The sequence below is a fragment of the Oncorhynchus mykiss genome, chromosome 11, assembly GCF_057628025.1.
Source record: "Oncorhynchus mykiss isolate SJ-2025 chromosome 11, ASM5762802v1, whole genome shotgun sequence".
NCBI classification, from domain to species: Eukaryota; Metazoa; Chordata; class Actinopteri; order Salmoniformes; family Salmonidae; genus Oncorhynchus; species Oncorhynchus mykiss.
In genome coordinates, this window is record NC_143032.1 from 13,548,806 (window position 1) to 13,569,187 (window position 20,382).

Below are 20,382 nucleotides of genomic sequence, written 5' to 3' on the forward strand. Positions count from 1 at the left end.
CTGATCTGAGAAGGAAACTAGAAAGCGAATGCATTGCTACTAGTTATTAATGAGCATTCTTATTGTAAATAATGTGTTTTGCCACATCGGCAAACAGTTGTTTGCATGAATCACAATGAGTGGTGTAACCACCCACCATAAGGATTATTTTCAGATGTGTCCATATCGTGAAATGTAAAAATGTTCTTGTAAACATAACTCAAGCTCCCACACGTTATGGCTCACACATTGTTTTTTACTATGGAGATCCTCCATGTACAGGACATCTCCCAGTTTCTGCCCACAGCTGCACTGCAATCCTGTAGAAGGGAGTGTGACCGTGTTGTTTCCATGGCAATGATGTTATGAAAAATGGACCAACAGTGTTAGAGGAGCAGTAAGCATCAGCTTACAAAGCACACACATACTTTATGTTTATTGTTACAAAATGCTGCAGTGTTTGGATGTGAGACGTTCATTCTTCAAAGTAAGCAACTAAACCTGTGTGATAGCCCTAAATTGATGATGGATGGAGGATCTCTATATGAATAAACGCAGGTACTGTAAAAAATGACAGAGTGAAAATGAGTACAGATGGTTTCTTTGAGTTTAGGCCACACAGATTCATGAGATGTCTAGTTTCAGGCCATGTCTCAATATTCTCTGCAGCACAGGGCAATTCAATGGACAATGTCAAACTACAGTATGAGGTTGCTATTAAAGTTGTGCCCTTTAAAAAGTCTTCTTCTTTTTATATATACAACATAATGTAACTAAAGGATTCATCAAATGCTGAGAAGAAATCACCTGAAAGCCATCAGCCCTCCTGGGACATAAGAAGTGTAGGTATGGGAAATTGTGTGGGTGGATGAGGTTTGCATAAACCAATTTTCACACTTTCGGCCCTAATCTTGTTGGGCTCCTGTGTGGGCTCCCTTTGAATAACCTCCTAGATTGACAGCTTTCTATGCAATAGATTAGTCCCACTGCGGATATTATGAACAGTAGCTATGTGTTGCCAAACTATACTGAACAAAAATATAAACACAACATGCAACAATTTCAAAGATTTTACTGAGCTACAGTTAATTTAAGGATATCAGTCAATTAAAATGAATTCATTATGGATTTCATGACTAGGAATACAGATATGCATTTGTTGATCACAGATACCTTAAAAAAAAGAGGCAAGGGTGTGCCTCAGAAAACCAGTCAGTATCTGGTGTGACCACCATTTTCCTCATGCAGCGCAGCACTCTCCTTCACATAGAGTTAATGAGGCTGTTGATTGTGGCCTGCGGAATGTTGTCCCACTCCTCTCCAATGGCTGTGTGAAGTTGCTGGATATTGGCGGGAACTGGAACATGCTCTCGTGCGCGTCGATCCAGAGCATCCCAAACATGCTCAATGGGTGACATGTCTGGTAAGTATGCAGGCCATGGAAGACCTTGTACATTTTCAGCTTCCAGGAATTGTGTACAGATCCTTGCGACATGGGGCTGTGCATTATCATTCTGAAACATGAGCTAACGGCGACGGATGAATCTCATCACGGTATCTCTGTCACCAATAAAATGCAATCGATAAAATGAAATTGTGTTCATTGTCCGTAGTTTATACGTGCCCATTCCATAACCCCACCGCCACCATTGCCGGTTGAATGTACAGCAAAAATTCTCCAAAATAACGTTGGAGGTGGCTTATGGTAGATCAAATCAAATGTATTTATATAGCCCTTCTTACATCAGCTGATATATCAAAGTGCTGTACAGAAACCCAGCCTAAAACCCCAAACAGCAAGCAATGCAGGTGTAGAAGCACGGTGGCTAGGAAAAACTCTCTAGAAAGGCCAACACCTAGGAATAAACCTAGAGAGGAACCAGGCTATGAGGGGTGGCCAGTCCTCTTATGGCTGTGCCGGGTGGAGATTATAACAGATCATGGGCAAAATGTTCAAATGTTCATAAATGACCAGCATGGAAAATGTTTGTATGCTTTTGTGGGAGGGGCGCTGTCCTCAGATAATCGCATGTTATGCTTTCGCCGTAAAGCCTTTTTGAAATCTGACAAAGCGGCTGGATTAACAAGAAGTTAATCTTTTAACCGATGTATAACACTTGTATTTTCATGAATGTTTATTATTACTATTTTGCGTCACAGGTCAAATATTTAAATATTTTAATGTTTTTTTTTATGAAATAAATATTAATAATTAATTTTGGGGGCTTTGGAGGACCGACAATAATATTGCCGGTGGTCCATATTTGGCCCACGGGCCACCAGTTGGAGAACCCTACTGTACAGAATACAAATATTCCAAAACATGCATCCTGTTTGCAATAAAGTAAAATGGCAAAAAATATGGCAAAGAAATGAACTTTATGTCCTGAATACAAAGCATTATGTTTGAGTACCGTTATTCATACACTACATATGCAAAAGTATGTGGACACACCTTCAAATTATTGAATTCAGCTATTTCAACCACACCTGTTGCTGACAGGTGTATAAGATCGAGCACACAGCCATGCAATCTCCATAGACAAACATTGACAGTAGAATGGCCTTACTGAAGAACTCAGTGACTTTCAACTTAGCACCGTCAGCCTCCCGGGTGGCGCAGTCGTTAAGGGTGCTGTACTGCAGCGCCAGCTGTGCCATCAGAGTCCCTCGGTTTGCGCCCAGGCTCTGTCGTAACCGGCCGCAACCGGGAGGTCCGTGGGGCGACGCACAATTGGCCTAGCGTCGTCCGGGTTAGGGAGGGCTTGGTCGGTAGGGATCTCCTTGGCTCATCGCGCACCAGCGACTCCTGTGGTGGGCCGGGCGCAGTGCGTGCTAGCCAAGGTTGCCAGGTGCACGGTGTAGCCTCCGACACATTGGTGCGGCTGGCTTCCAGGTTGGATGCGCGCTGTGTTAAGAAGCAGTACGGCTGGTTGGGTTGTGTATCGGAGGACGCATGACATTCAACCTTCATCTCTCCCGAGCCCGTTTGGGAGTTGTAGCGATGAGACAAGATAGTAGCTACTACAACAATTGGATACCACGAAATTGGGGAGAAAAAAAAACTTAGCACCGTCATAGGATGCCACCTTTCCAACAAGTCAGTTCGTCACATTTGGCCGAATCATAGTAACAACGGTGTGTGCGCGGTGGCCCGCCCCACAAATGCCCGCCTACAAATGGGATACAAAGAATGGAAACAACTCCACGCAGCAATGTTCCAACATCTAGTGGAAAGCCTTCCCAGGAGAGTGGCGACTGTAATAGCAGCAAAGGGGGACCAACTCCATATTCATGACCATGATTGTGATGAGATGTTCAACGAGCAGGTGTCCATATACTTTTGGTCATGTAGTGTATTTTCAAGCATGGTGGTGGCTGCATCATGTTATGGGTATGCTTGTCATCGGCAAGGACTAGGGAGTTTTTTTTCAGATATAAGGAAACTGAATAAATGTATATATATATATATATATATATATATATATATATATATATATATATATATATATATATCAGTTGAAGTTGAAAGTTTACATATACCTTAGCCAAATACATTTAAACTCACTTCATCACAATTCCTGACATTTAATCCATGTAATAATTCCCTGTCTTAGGTCAATTAGGATCACCAATTTATTTTAAGAATGTGAAATGTCAGAATAATAGTAGAGAGAATGATTTATTTCAGCTTTTAGGTAGCCTGGTAGCCATAGAGTGGTAGCCATTCCAATGTGGGAACCTCGTTCCTGCATTCTCTTGACTCTATTTAAATTGCCAACCATTTCAACATGTAGTGACAGCTCCATGCTTTCTGGTCTTGTCCTTTGGTAGGGAAGTAGTTTAAACCATTTTGCAACATCCTGCTCACGCCTTAGTCTGCTTGGTCTATAGCGTGGTAGCCATTTTAATGTGGGAACCCCGTCCCTGCATTACCTTGACTACATGTACATTTTGTCATGAGTCCTTTTATTAACTCTGTGGAAAGGGGTGTTCCCAAACGTTTGGGTATAATGTCTGTGCTCATGGGGGCGTGGCCACTGACTTATCATAAGTTAGGAAAAGCAATTCTCATTTAGAAGACTAAGATCACATTGTTATCTTTCCAAACGTATTCTTATGCTTAATCATTCATTTTATACAACATTCAGATGCAAATCCCATAATTGAGAAGTGTATACAAACAAAGCTACAGTAATGTGTGTCTCCTGTCTTTCATGAGGTCACCAAATGAAACAAATTTGACATGGTCATTCTTTGCTTCCCCACCGACCAGTTCCACATTCTCAAAAATATTAATATTGTTTAATTATCCAATTTTGAGGATGTAGGAGTTTTGGTGGAAACAGCCTCTTTGTTCCACTGTGAAAGAGGGGGGGAGGGGCTATGATCCTCCCCCAAGGGCAGTCATGACAACAGTATACATGTTGAAATAATTGTTCGGTCCCTTCACCAGATCTCCATTTTGGTTGCGTGTTGCGTGTTACACCAGGGATGTGTTCAGTACGAAAAAAGGGTTTGCATTGTTCAATTAATTGGAAACGGTGTCGTTCTGAACAACCAGTTGAAAAATGGGGAAAGGTTGGGTTGTGGGTTCAAAATGCACCGCTGCCCTTTAAATACGTCACTCATTGAGGGGATTCGATTCGATTTCCCGTTGACTACATACGATTTGGAACCCGGGCTGCCTCCGGGGAGGGTAACCTTTTCATCTCTAAACAAAAGTGATGAAGGTTATGCACACGGAGTAATGACTAGGATTCTGTTTTCACATGCAAAAGTGACTGCTTTTGATAAAAACTCTTTATCTACCTTGCAAATTAAAACTAGTTTGAAAATTCGAACAAAAAATATTTTTATGAAAAAGAGATGTTTCTGAACGATGCACCATGCTGCATTGTTGACAATAGGGCGTGCCTCCCTCACCAACCATAACCCAGTTCAAAGTTGTTCATATTCAAAGACACTTATCATTTCTGGAGATTCACATTACAAACTAGTCATATTTTAGACATAAAACGTGTGTCCGAGCATGCATTTCTCATTACAGTAGAATTTCTTCAAATTCCTGTACAAAGTACAGTGTTTTTTTAAATAACGTTTTATGGGAAAAGGAAAGGGGATAACTAGTCAGTTGCACAACTAAATGCATTCTACTGAAATGTGTATTCTGGATTTAACCCAACCCCTCTGAATCACAGAGGTGCGGGGGGCTGCCTTAATCGACGGCGCCTGGGGACCAGGTGTTGTTGGGTGTTTAACTGCCTTGCTCAAGAGAAGAATGGCAGATCTGTGTTAAAATTTGATAATTGTCCTCATACACCCAAATCAAAGTTTATTTGTCACGTACGCCGAATACAACAGGTGTAGTAGACCTTACAGTGAAATGCTGTCAGTATGTTCTTTTTTCTATGATTTGGGATTTCTGTGTTTGGCTTGGTATGGTTCTCAGAGGCAGCTGTCAATCATTGTCCCTGATTGAGAACCATACTTAGGTACCCTGTTTTCACCCTTGAGTTGTGGGTGATTATTTTCTGTTCTGTGTTTTGCTTCACCGTTCAGGACTGTTCGTTTTTGTCATTTTATTGTTTTTGTTCAAGTGTTCAGTATTCATATTAAATACAATATGGACACTACCACGCTGCGCATTGGTCTGAAGTTTCTTACTCCTCGTCTGAGGAGGACGAAGACAAGCGTTACAAATGCTTACTTACAGGCTCTAACCAATAGTGCAAAAAAGGTATTAGGTGAACAGTAGGTAAAGAAATAAAAAGAACAGTAAAAAGACAGTGAAAAACAGTAGCAAGGCTATATACAGTAGCGAAGCTACATACATACACCGGTTAGTCAGGCTGATTGAGGTAGTATGTGCATGTAGATATGGTTAAAGTGACTATGCATATATGATGAACAGAGAGTTGCAGTAGCGTAAAGATGGGTTGGCGGGTGGTGAGACACAATGCAGACACAATGCAGGGTAAAAACTGTTGAGATGCCTTTTTGTCCTAGACTTGGCACTCCTGTACCACTTGCCATGCGGTAGTGGAGAGAACAATCTATGGCTGGGGTCTTTGACAATTTTTAGGGCCTTCCTCTGACACCGCCTGGTGTATCGGTCCTGGATGGCAGGCAGCTTAGTCCCAGTGATGTACTGGGCCGTACTCACTACCCTCTGTAGTGTCTTGCGGTCAAAAGCCGAGCAATTGCTGTACCAGGCAGTGAATGCAACCAGCCAGGATGTTCTCGATGTTGCAGCTGTAGAACCTTTTGAGGATCTCAGGACACATTACCAATCTTTTTAGTTTCCTGAGGGGGAATATGCTTTGTCGTGCCCTCTTCACAAACCAGGCCAAAGATCCCTCAGAGACACCAATACTCCTTAGCCGGCCCACAAGAATGAAATGGTCTACCGTATCAAAAGCTTTGGCCAAGTCAATAAAAATAGCAGCACAACATTGCTTAGAATCAAGGGCAATGGTGACATTATTTAGGACCTTTTAAGGTTGCACTCATCCATAATCTGAGCGGAAACCAGATTGCGTACCCGAGAGAATACTATAGATGTCAAGAAAGCCAAAAACATTTGCCTCCACCCTATTGCAAAACATGTAGAATTGCTGGAAATTAGCTGTAAAGCTGCAAAATCCTATCTGGCCAATGGGAATACATATAGAATAGTAGGAAATTAACTTTTAAACAACAAAAAAGTAGATTCTCGGAAGGTAGCGGGGGATGGGGATAGATGTGGGTATTCAGACTGACCAGCCACTGCGGCCCCTCGTGAGTTCCGTTTTTTTGTGGTCCCACCCACCCCCATCAAAGTTGCCCATCCCTGAGCTACAGTATACAATCAATTTGACACTTTGGGATGATTTGGACATGGAACTTGAAAATACTTATATAAATCTGGGATATCTACTTGCATTGGTTTTGTGCTATAAATGCTAAACAAAACCAAAGCATGGATTGCTATCTTACAGGGTAAGGAAACCAATGTAATTTTGTAATGTGGGAAAACTATTCACATAACACTACTTTTTAAAACTGGCCTTCTTTGGACTAATATCTGGAGCATCAGCATTTGTGGGTTCGATTACAGGCTCAAAATGGCCAGAAACAAAGCACTTCGTCAGTCTATTTTTGTTTTGAGAAATGAAGGCTATTCCATGCAAGAAACTGCCAAGAAACTGAAGATCTCGTACAATGCTGTGTACTACTCCCTTCACAGAACAGACTCTAACCAGAAGAGAAAGAGGAGAAAGAGCACAACTGAGAAAGATGACAAGTACATTAGAGTGTCTAGTTTGAGAAACAGATGCCTCACAAGTCCTCAACTGGAAGCTTCATTAAATAGTACCCGCAAAACACCAGTCTCAACGTCAACAGTGAAGAGGCGACTCTGGGAAGCTGGCCTTCTAGGTAGAGTTGCCAAGAATAAGCCATGTCTCAGACTGGCCAATAAAAATAAAAGTTTAAGATGGGCAAAAGAACACAGACAGTGGACAGAGGAACTCTGCCTAGAAGCCAGCATCCCGGAGTCACCTCTTCACTGTTGACGTTTCCAGCTACAACAGTCATTTACAATATTTCTGATCAATTTGATGTTATTTTAATGGACAATTTTTAAAATGTTCTTTCACAAACAAAGACATTTCTAAGTGACCCCAAACCTTTGAATGGTAGTGTGTGTCCTATTGCTGAGTCTACCTTTAACAGAATATTAACTTTTAAAAGTGATATTTTCACTGAACAGTAACTTTAAGTTTAAGGTTCGTGTTAGAAACTACAAGCTTTTTTAAAAAGAAAAATGTTTCTTAGTTCCGGCTTTTAAACTTGTCTTGATAGTGACAACCCCAACACCACCCAACCAACTGCCTTGCAAAGCATTTCCAGTTATAATTATTTCTCACCACATAACCACTCACAGCTGCATGAGGGCTCAGCATCACAAAAACAGGTTCATAAATAGACGTACAATTAATTGGTATTTTGTTATGCCTCAATTTGATAATTGTCCGTCCCTGATCAAACTGTAATGGCATTGCAATCAATACACATGGCAAAGTAAAAGCTTTACTTCCAAGCTGCACTAATGCGGACGTTTTGTAAACAAGACTTTCTAATTATGGCTTTATGATTTCCTCTTAAAACCCAATAATCAACAGAGTTCACTGGTTTCTATCACTGGGAAACATGCTGTGTCATCCACATCACGCATCACAGGCCGACTGCGGTAATCAGAAAAGTGGGTACAATTTAGAAAAGGGACAAGACCCATGCTGTGTGATCCTCTCCAATGAGGGTTCTCATGAAGGGCTGCACTGTCGTTTCAGGATGTTTTGGTAAACATGAACAACATAACAGGATACAGGAAGTAGCCTCTAAATTGATTTTCGTATTTATTTCTCAAAGAGAGAAGTCGTTTTACAGACTTCACACCGTTTATCTGGCATTTTAGTCTAAGGAAAAATGCTTTTGAAGTAGATTTAAAAAAATATTTATTTAACTATCCCTTGATCTCCTACTGTAGGTCAGAATTAGTCAATAGGATCATTTCTAAAACATTATGGACTCAGATTCAAAGAATTCACTCTTATTTTGAGCGAATCTAAAATTGCATCAAGTGCAAGTGATGTCCTCTGTAATCGAAATGAACTCTATGCATTTCTAATGACTTTACATTGGTAGACATGGCTTCCCGGGTGGCGCAGGTTAAGGGTACTGTACTGCAGCGCCAGCTGTGCCAGCAGAGACCCTGGGTCCGTGGGGCGCAATTGGCCCAGCGTCGTCCAGGTTAGTGAGGGATTGGCCTGTAGGGATATCCTTGACTCATCGCGCACCAGCGACTCCTGTGGCGGGCCGGGCGCAGTGCACGCTAACCAAGGTTGCCAGGTACACAGTGTTTCCTCCGACACATTGGTGCGGCTGGCTTCCGGGTTGGATGCGCGCTGTGTTAAGAAGCAGTGCGGCTTGGTTGGGTTGTGTATCGGAGGACACATGACTTTCAACCTTCATCTCTCCTGAGCCCATACAGGAGATGTAGCGATGAGACAAGATACTAAACAATTGGGTACTATGAAATTGGGGAGAAAAAGGGTTTAACATTTAATAAACAAATTAAAATAAAAAAAAAACATTGATAGACATTTAGGGCTGATTTTTGTAGAGAAATTGAGAAATTGAAATTGCATTCACTTAGGAAATTAATGCTTTTACATTCTGTCAGTTGTAACTTGCTCTTTACTCACCTCTCAGATTACGGGTATGTATGTAAAAGTTATATAGAATAAGAAGTGTTGTTACACTCGGCCACACCAGCTCGTTAACTCTCCTCATTATCACACTGCCTACAAGATAAGGTATCATGGAGCTTCAAAGCCAATACCAAACCAGATAGAAATTCAGCTGCTCCATCTTCATGCATACACTCTCTAACTGAGTGTGAAGGTGGTTATCTCAGGATCATCTCAGGGTCAAATCAAAAGGAGCATGTGTTGACAGTTGGCCTGGTACCAGTTTAACTCAGCATGCTCAGCTGCAGGGGAATAGGCTAGTTGGGCGCTGTCCAAGGTCCTGAATAGCCTAGTTGGGCGCTGTCCAAGGTCCTGAATAGACAAGATGAGGGCTCTAATTTCCCAGATGCACGTTTTGGTAATCTGGACCTAATGCTAATTTTCCATTCTAATATCAACTTGTTTGCATTGACATGGGAAGGGTAGCATTAATGGAGTTAGCTATGTTTTTGATAATTGCCTCATAAAAGACAGCTATCTTAAAAAGAGCATGTCAGAGAGGCAACATGGACCATATCTTTTTTATAAAAGAGACCAGCTTGAAAGTCTAACACAAAGACCAGCACTCTGCAGCAGCAGCAGTCTGATGTTCCCAGAAGCACAGTCCAGAAGCCCAGACCAGAAGCACAGTCAGTATCAGCCTCAGCCAGCCTCAGCCAGCCACACTCCCTATGGAAAACCCTGGTGAGTGCAGTTTCAGTTGGTGTGCAGTGCAATCAACAAACCAGAGGGAGACAGACAGAACAATCAAATAAAAAAGGACATTGTCATCAGAATTTAAAGTTGTGATTGCCCATAGGTGATACAGGGGGCAGTGTTATTAAATGAATGTCACAATCTAATTGTGTTTGCTGTATAACAGATGTATGCCGAGCACGGGAGGCTGGTGAGCGGAGAAGGGCTCATAATAATGTCTGGAATGGAGTGAATGGAATAGAATCAAACACATGGTAACTATTGTTTGATACCATTCCATTTACTCCATTCCAGCCATTACTATGAGTCCGTCGATTGCACTGCACACCAACTGAAACAGCCACTCCATTCCATCCCCAATTAAGGTTCCACCAGCCACTTGTGAGGCCGAGTAATCGTAAAAAGAAATCAACCTCCATCAAAAGCCTATTATGGTAAATTAACCATAATGGGTTATACATATTTTAAAAATTGTTAGGTATGGTAAACATTGCGTTTCATATTGCTGCTGCTGGTCTCAAATGGATTGTAAATAGCAGTGCAGCTAGGAGGGCTCCAAAGTACACTGGATCAGTTGCAACATTGAAAGCATGGTTATAGCTTTGGAACATAAAGCCTGACATCATAGATGGAAACAAATTCAATGGTCGGCAATGGTAATTACTTTACTGTGAGGAAAGACCTACTGTTGGAGGTTTGCTTGTGAGCAGGGAAATTCCAAAATTCCAAACAATAGCAACTCTACTTTCAGTTTGGTTTCAGATCCATTTCCACAAAAGTTTGTCCGTTTTCCAAGACATTTTCTTACATATACACAAAAGTATGGGGACACCCCTTCAAATGAGTGGATTTGGTAATTTCAGCCACACCCGTTGCTAACAGGTGTATAAAATCGAACACACAGCCATGCAATCTCCACAGACAAACATTGGCAGTAGAATGGCCTTTCTGAATAGCTCAGTGACTTTCAACGTGGCACCGTCATAGGATGCCACCTTTCCAACTAGTCAGTTCATCAAATTTCTGCCCTGCTAGAGCTGCCCCGGTCAATTGTACATGCTGTTATTGTGAAGCGGAAACTTCTAGGAGCAGCAACGGCTCAGCTGTGAAGTGGTAGGCCACACAAGCTCACAGAACAGGACCACTGAGTGTTGAAGCGCGTAACGCGTGAAAATTGGCTGTCCTCGGATGCAACACTCACTACCGAGTTCCAAACTGCCTCTGGAAGCAATGTCAGCACAATAACTGCTTGTCGGGAGCTTCATGAAATGGGTTTCATGGCTGAGCAGCCGCACACAAGCCTTAGATCACCATGCACAATGCCAAGCATCGGCTGGAGTGGTGTAAAGCTTGCTGCCATTGGACTCTGGAGCAGTGGAAACAAGTTCTCTGGAGTGATGAATAAAGCTTCACCATCTGGCAGTCGGATGGACGAATCTGGGTTTTGGCAGATGCAAGGAGAACGCTACCTGCCTGAATGCATAGCGGCAACTGTAAAGTTTGGTGGAGGAGGAAGAATGGTCGAGGGCTGTTTTTCATGGTTCGGGCTAGGCCCCTTAGTTCCAGTGAAGGGAAATATTAACGTTACAGCATACAATGACATTCTAGACGATTCTGTGCTTCCCACTTTGTGGCTACAGTTTGGGGAAGGCCCTTTCCTGTTTCAGCATTACAATACCACCGTGCCCAAAGCGAAGTACAGAAATGGTTTGTCGAGATCGGTGTGGAAGAACTTGACTGGCCTGCACAGAGCCCGGCATACAATGACATTTCACTTCATCAACCCTGTCTCACCTTTGGGATTAATTGGAACACCGACTGCGAGCCAGGCCTAATCACCCAACATTAGTGCCCGACCTCACTAATGCTCTTGTAGCTAAATGCAAGCAAGTTCCAGCAGCAATGTTCCAACATCTAGTGGAAAGTGGAGGATGTTATAGCAGCAAAGGGAGGACCAACTCACCACATATTAATGCCCATCATTTTGGAATGAGATGTTTGACAAGCAGGTGTTCACATACTTTTGATCATATTGTGTATGTCTGTACATTAAAAACATACAACAGGGTAGGTTTACCTATTATAACATAGCAAAACATTTTAATAATTTTGTTGAATTTGAGTAATCAATGATCACCCTTGGTTACATCCAAGGGTGACCATGGATGTCACCCTCATTGCATGAAGTGAAATCAGAATGTGTTCCACAACTCAGCAGTGAACAAAATTGAAAATAGAAATCCCTTTTTGATACAAGTTACAACCTTCTGCAATGGATGCCATTACTGAGCATTTCCATGGCCACATTAATAACACACTTATACGTTTGAAGGTTGACTTTGATAACTTCTGTAAATTGGCCCAAAAAACAACAACTCATGGATTGCTAATGCAGAATCAAAACATTGTAATTTGCATCAGTTGTTTATTCCCTCCACACTGTCATCACTGGGTGGTGGTAGCCCAAAATTGAATGAACAAATATAATGACCTCTAAAGTCATTCATTTTTGGACTTGGTTTGCTGCAAAGCCTTCATCTTTGCTGCGGAAATTGCAGTGAAATAGCTTTGCACAAACTCTCACTGAGAGGAGAATGGGGTTCTTCTTCTCCTTTGTATGCCAGACGCCTGATCGGAATAAGATCACATACCTTATTTCCATATGTTGTGGTATTGGGGCCTGGCAGTCTGAGCATCTCCATATCACTCACTCTCCAGTCACCACCATTCTCTAGCAGCAGATACTGTATCCAATACTAATTAATGCCAAGTTGTTTTATAAATCAACTGAACCGTTTTGATACTAACAAATGGAACATCTTCATTTAAAGTAGAATTATATATTATTACTCTATTGACTACAAATGAGATCAGATTGCCACTGTCTATGTAAAACTATCTGAAATAAAGTATATGAATATATAATGTGAAATAAGTGCTGTTTCATGAGGATATCATTATAACTCTTAAAGGACAATATTTTACATTTAGAGCAGAGATGAGGATTTTCACTTGCATGTAAAATACTTAATTTTCTACAAAGTGTACTGTATGTACTTTGAGTTGTGATTGAAAACTTGAATGACTGACAAAAATAATGAAACTAATAAAAATGTTATCTGCTTTGGCATACACCCTTATCATACCCTATAATGGTTTTATTAGTATGTAATTGCTACACAGCTTCATTGCTTGCCTTTTATATGAGGCTAAGCTTGACAGTACTGCTTAATAAGGCTGATCATATAAAGGTAACTGCCAAAATAAAGGAAACACTTGAGTAAATGAGGAATACAAAGCATATTAAAAGCAGGTGCTTCCACATAGGTGTGATTCCTGAGTTAATTAAGCAATTAACATCCCATCATGCTTAGGGTCATGTATAAAAATGCCTGGTTGCCATTATTTTGGGTACCATGGCTAGAAGAAGAGATCTCAGTGACTTTGAAAGAGGGTTCTCAAAGGAGCATCGGGAGTTTAAAGTGTGTGTGTGTGTGTGTGTTGTGTTTCTTATTCACCAGTTCTCAACTGAATTGAACACTTGTGGGAGATTCTGGAGCGGAGCGTTGTTCCACCACAATCAACAAAACACCACACGATGGAATTTCTCATGGAAGAATGGTGTCGCATCCCTCCAGTAGAGTTCCAGACACTTGTAGAATCTATGCCAAGGTGCATTGAAGCTGTTCTGGCTGCTTGTGGTGGCACAACACCCAATTAGGTACTTTATGTTGGTGTTTCCTTTATTTTGGCAGTTACTTGTAGATGACTTGATATTTGCATGTGGTTTGCATACCCTGAGTGTTCCAGCATTGTCTGGATGTCAAGCTTAAAAACATACATGCAGTGCACACATCGACTCAGGTCCCATCCTGGGACTGGCTAAATATACATGCAAAGCAGTTGGCAAAGAGGTTCAGGATTATTTGGCCATCCTGTAGGTTGCTGTGCAACCAGAGGTAGAGGAATGCAGAAAACAGCTTTGCGAATGGCGATTCTCCCACCCAGCATCTGGTACTATATTCTGCCGTAAGTGGTGCAGGTTGGAAGGATCACCTGCCACCTGTTCCGAATCAGGACACACCTTTGTTGAAGATTCTAATGCAAACATGCACCCAGACAAAATGTCAAACTGGAGCCAACAAGGGGCTTCTCTCAATTCCATATGGGCATCTTTCTTCCTCCATACTGTTTGTATGTGCTTGTGTGTGTGTGTGTGTGTGTGTGTGTGTGTGTTGAGGCATCATGCTAACCATTGCCCTTACAATACCATGACTGGGGTAACTTGGGGGTAACATTACTTCAAGTCACAGTGCAGGTGAAGTCACTGCACAATGGCTCCTAGCACTCACTAGCCAGCTTGTTCACACATACCATCGCTACACAATAACTTTTCTTAGTACATTTCCAAATCAACCTCATGAGATATTCTGCTGTTGTTACAAAAAATCCAAGTCTTTCACATCAACTTAGAGAGTCTACAAAGTTTGGAGGAACAGAAAAAGTATCTGAAATAACATTCTAATACTATCAGGGACAAGACCAGGCTCTAAAATGAGATTATACCCAGGAAGCATTATTATGCATAAATCCATCATCTGGTTACAGGGACATAGTGAGAGGAGATTCGCATTAACATTCCCAATATAGGAGTGAAAATGGCAGAGAATTATCCAAGGACTTGCTTACCTAAAGGTTAGCAAATCAAGACAATCTCTACCGTGCAGATACAGTACAGGGGCTTTGGGGAATTAGATGTCCTTTACACAAACGTCCCATGTTTACTGAATTGAACTCTTGGCTTTTAAAACTTCATCCACTTATTTTTGTATTTCCTGATCGGATATGCACTTTTGAATGTTTGGTCTTATTAGACCTATATTATATTTTCAGAGAGATATTGTAGCTCTAGGAAATAACATTTTTTATAATATGATTTTAGATTCTGACAGTCAATATCATCATTATGAGGAAAACACTGTTTTTTGGCCTGAAAGCTAGTTCTATGGCTGCTGCCCAGGGTCCCGATTTAGATGTCGAGTCAATTCCCAGATGCAGAAAGACATTTGGAGAAGTGACAGTGGCAGTTGCTCCAGCAGAAGCTACTTCAGAAAGTCAGTTTCAAGTGAAAAGTTTGGCCCAAAGTTTTCATCAAGTGTCAAATTCAAAAGGAACCTAGATCTTCTGCCTTCCAAAAAAATTTGACTCTCAAACTTAGTGTGGATCAGAGATCACACATTTGAGAAGATAATGATGCGGAAAAAGTGCTTACCTTCCCTTGAAAGAAACCTTTAGAAAAGACTGCAAGGAAGGAAATGAGATAAACAAAATGAGTGTGATCCTAATGAAAAGTGTTTTCAAAAGAAGTCAGCCGTCTACTGCTATCTAAAGTATTTAGCAAATGCATGCAGAGTCAGTTTGTGTTACTATTTGTGTAACCTCTTGGTTTACTATGGCCTGGAAATCTTGTGGGGACGTTTGTTGGTGCAAATCTGTCTAAAACAGGTGTTCACAATCCCCGGAGTCTCAACATAGCCTTTTTAAGATAGTGTGGAATTTAGCCAAAATGTATAGATGCTGTGATTTGGGAATAGATTGGTCCTCTCGTCTGATTAATTGGTTCCATACAGCACCTGCTGATTTGACAGTAAATTCTGCACACAGGAAAAACATCATGAACTCAGCAATCAATAGTGCGTTAATGGTAGGAGGGTTGAGATGCTGTGTAGAAGGAAAATCCTCGGCGGGCAGAGTGGGAGGCTGTTCAAATGTAGTTAAAATCCAGCTTCTCAGTGTGACCTGGGATACTTGTCTGATGTTATGCTTATTTAACCTCAGTTAACTTACATACTTTTTAAACTTCTCATTCATGAAAATTGTGTTTTCATGCTCTGTGTCAAATGTGAAGAAAAGGATTAGGATATTCTGATGCTCATGGATGTGTCCCTGGCGATGACAGCGAGGCTTATGGGTGATGTGTGTGTGCCTGCCCTAAGTCTCCCTGCCCTTGGCTGTCAACACGCTCTCCTCTTCCTTTCTGAAAAGTAGCTCCAAGGGCTCACTGTGTAACTTATCTGGGTTCTCACAAGATAGGGAGAGTTTTGAAATGTGGCTTTGCTCATATAAAATCCATGGTATAGTCCAATACAAAACACAGAACTTTCCTTTCTGAAATGCTCCAGATGAAAATAGAGCGTACTAGTGCCAGGAGAGCAGATATAACATTGCGTTTCAATTATTTAAAATGTTACTTTAGTCATTCAGCAGACGCTCGTATCCAGAGTGCATACATTTTCATACTGGTCCCCCATGGCAATCGAACCCACAACCCTGGCTTTGCAAGAACCATGCTCTTACTCTGGTCTAATGCTTAATAATGAATGACTCATTGGCAAGCATGGAATGCTCTGGCTGGGTTGCTGACAGACGTGAGTGACAGCAACAGCGCCACACCTGTCCTGACCCTTTATTAGTTACTTCTCAGTAGTCCAACATTCTTTCCTTCCAACATTCGTTACACTTCATTGCTATTGTTATGCTCTAACATAGCATCCCATTAATTAATTAATCACTGGAGATTTCAGATATGCCTTATTATAGATTCCCCTCAGCTCATCTACACTATGCCAATCAGAAGGCAAGAGGCAAAAAAGGTCACTCATGAGTTCCCATTCAAACTATATCTATTTGTTTTAACACTTCTAAGATTGCTGGGATGCTAGGCTTACAATACAAATACCATTACTATCACCACTAAACGGAAACGGACATGTTTAAAAATTTTTTTTTTTACAAATACATCTGGTAAAAAACGGTTGTCATTGGTGTGCAACCATTTAAGACAGTACAGTTTCCAAATTACTACGTTTGTTGAGATACAGTACGTAGCCTACATATGTGGTTACAAACACAATAGTAGACTTCCTTATACATGGAATGTCTATCTTACTATAGGCTACATCAGCAGCGCAGTAATCTGTTCCCTCCGGTTTATACTGTAGTTTCGCGTGCCACCTCTCGACAGAACAGCGAGTAGAATGGAAAAGTATAGACAGTAGCATTTCCCAGCCCATGCGTTACAAACCAAGGCTGGTGTCAGCACAACGTCTATCCTTCTTCGATGATATTTTCGTACAGCGGTCACACCATTGACTGTAGCCTATATAAAGGGTCACGCAGGTAACTATTTTTTTTACATTTGTATAGCACTTTTCATGCGCGTCCGCTTCAGGTGCAGACCTGCACATTATGAAATTCCAGGCATCTAAGTTTGTTTGGGATCTCATTTGGAGTATATAAATAAAGGATAATCATAGGAAAGTGAAGCCATATTGTGGTTTTCGTTATATTTGTTGGCTTGATAGGCTATTGGAGTTTGTTTCCAACGAAAGACGTAGAGGGAGCTTTTGCCGCCAAAGAAACGCTTGAGCTGTTTTTAACAACTGCGCAAGGTTGTCTAAACCACTCCTGTAAATATTGTGGAATACATTTGGGAAAACTTTGTCTCTGAAAATAAATAACTTACTAGCTTAGGCTATACCGAAACTTTTTCAAACCAAGGAGACGCCAATTTAGGGAGATAACCTAAAGCGGCCAATCAGCCTATATCTACTGTGAAAATTACCTCCAACTTGTAGCCTAACGTTACTTTTTAGACAACAGCTTCTCTTTCATTTCACAGGAGTTTTACTTGTCAACCATGAACCAAACCGCAGGAGTAACACAGACATACCGGAGGTGTTCTAAAGCAGGAAAGGTAAGTCTTAGTTAAATTATTGGAAGCGGGTTTGGGGTTTTGCGATGTAGGCTATCAAATAATCAACCACCAACTGAACTGAGAATGTGACGTTGTTTCTATATTTCCCTGTGCTAGCACTTTACTGCTTGTTTTTTTAAAGTCATGTTGCGTGGATAACTACCAGCTAGCACATTTGGCACCTTGGAAGTTGTGGGAACGTTATTGGTTTTCCATTGGTTCTGGGAATGAAGCCATACGTTTCCTGACAGGTAAAAATAACTTGATGTCGCCTATTCTGAGAATTTAAATTTTTTAGGTTGCAGGAGGTTTCTGAGAACGTTTTACTATGGTTCCCTGAAAGTTTTTCTGGGAGATTTTATTAACGTTCTGAAAACAGAAACTATGGGTATTTGTAGGTAATTAAGTAACACCAGTGGTGGAAACGGTACCTAATTGCCATACTTGCGTAAAAGTAAAGATACCTTAATAGAAAATGACTCAAGTAAAAGTCACCCAGTGAAATAATACTTTAGTAAAAGTCTAAAAGTATTTGGTTTTAAATATACTTAAGTATCAAAAGTAAATGTAATTACAAAATGTACTTAAGTATCAAAAGTAAAAGTATGAATCATTTCTAATTACTTATATTAAGCAAACTGCTTTTTATATATATATATATTTTTTTTTACATATAGACAGTGGCACACTCCAACACTCTGTGTTTAGTGAGTCTGCCAGATCAGAGGAGTAAGGGTGACCATGGATGTTCTCTTGATAAGTGTGTGAATTGGACCATGTTCTGTCCTGTTAAGCATTCAAAATGTAACAAGTACTTTTGGGTGTCAGGGAAAATGTATGGAGTAAAACGTACATGCATTTCTTTATGAATTTAGTGAAGTAAAAGTAACAGTTGTCAAAAATATTAATACCCCCAAAAACTAGTTAAGTATTAGTTAACCTGTTAAGGTATAGGGGGCAGCATTTTCACAATTTCAACTTCCTGCTACTCATGCCAGGAATATAAGATATGCATAATATTAGTAGATGTGGATAGAAAGCACTCTGACGTTTCTAAAACTGTTTGAATCATGTCTGTGAGTATAACAGAACTTATGTAGCAGGCAAAACCCAGAGGACTAACTGTTCAGATTTTTTTTTTTTTTTTTTTGCCTCTGACTCTTCCCTGAGTTGTCATTGCCATGGGATATTTCTTAGGAACCTGTTTTCAGTTCCTACCGCTTCCACTGGATGTCACCAGTCTTGAAAACAGATTGCGCTGTCTACAATTTGATCGATTATTAACGTTTAAAAATACCTAAAGTTGTATTACAAAAGTAGTTTGAATTATTTTGGCAAAGTTTATAGGCAACTTTTGAAATATTTTGTAGTGACGTTGCGTTTTTTGGAAGCTGTTTTTTTCTGGATCAAACACTTCAAATAAATGGACATTTGGATATATATGGACGGAATTAATCGAACAAAAGAACCAATTGTGATGTTTATGGGACATATTGGAGTGCCAACAAAAGAAGCTCGTCAAAGGTAATGCATGTTTTATATTTTATTTCAGCGTTTTGTGTAGCGCCTGCAGGGTTGAAATATGCTACTCTCATTGTTGATATTGTGCTGTCATCAGATAATAGCTTCTTATGCTTTCGCTGAAAAGCCTTTTAAAAATCTGACATGTTGGCTGGATTCACAACGAGTGTACCTTTAATTGAGTATCTTACATGTGTGATTTAATGATAGTTAGATTTTTATATAATTTTTTGAATTTGCCGCGCTGCATTTTCCCTGTTTTTTTCCCAAGTGGGATGCAACCGTCCCCTATACCATAAGAAGTTAAGTATTAGTTAGTATTAGTTAAAACTAGTTAAGTAACTATATAGTATTTTTACTAAAGCGCTTTACACCACTGAGAACATGTTTCAATTAGATTTTCAATAAAACTGCTAGCTTATTTTGGGTTAACTGTTTTTAACTCCAAGCACAGATAGGACATAAACACATTTTATTTTTACTGTGGCAGGGCATTAGTGAGATTCAAACTTAAGATCTTCCGTTCTCTATCCATGGAATTAGTCCAGTGTGCCACCAGGATGGAGCTAGCATGCCATGTGTTTTTAACTCAAACAAAGCTGTTCATTTTAGTCTAACAAGCACTCATTAAGGTCAGGTGTGGCCAATTAGTGGGAACTGCCAACACACCTGAACACACTTAATAAGGTAGAGGATAGATAAGAAATGTGTTGTTGCTGAGAAGGGAATGTATATCTTTTTAAATAACATTCTTAGAACTTTCTTTGAACATTACAGGACTTTAAATAGAACCATGAGGAAACCTGCAGAAAATGTTTTACTGAAATTTCCACAGAAGAACGTTATTTCTTAACGTACTCTGAACATTCTGAGAACATGATTTTAAAAAGAACCACAAGGAAACCCGTAGAAAACATTATGCGGAAGTACTGAAATTCCCATAGAAGAATGTTGTTATTTAACATTCTCTGAACATTTTGAGAACATTACTTTAAAAAGAAACACGAGGAAACTTGTAGGAAATGTTATACAGGAGTACTGAAATTCCCACCTAATGTACATACAGTGCATTCGGAAAATATTACACACAATACCCCATAATGTTAAAGAAAGGTTTTTAGAAATTTTTGCAAATAT

The 20,382-nt window shown here is 40.4% G+C and overlaps 1 protein-coding gene across 1 annotated transcript in view; it reads left to right on the plus strand.

Moving 5' to 3' along the window:
* Positions 1 to 16,967: 16,967 nt before the first annotated feature.
* dpp6a (dipeptidyl-peptidase 6a) overlaps positions 16,968 to 20,382 on the plus strand; it is a 359,154-nt gene continuing 355,739 nt past the window's right edge. The window contains exons 1-2 of the mRNA XM_036934924.2: positions 16,968 to 17,147; positions 17,650 to 17,724. Coding sequence (XP_036790819.2) covers positions 17,668 to 17,724 — 57 coding nt within the window. The 5' untranslated portion in view covers positions 16,968 to 17,147; positions 17,650 to 17,667. The remainder of the gene's footprint in view (positions 17,148 to 17,649; positions 17,725 to 20,382) is intronic.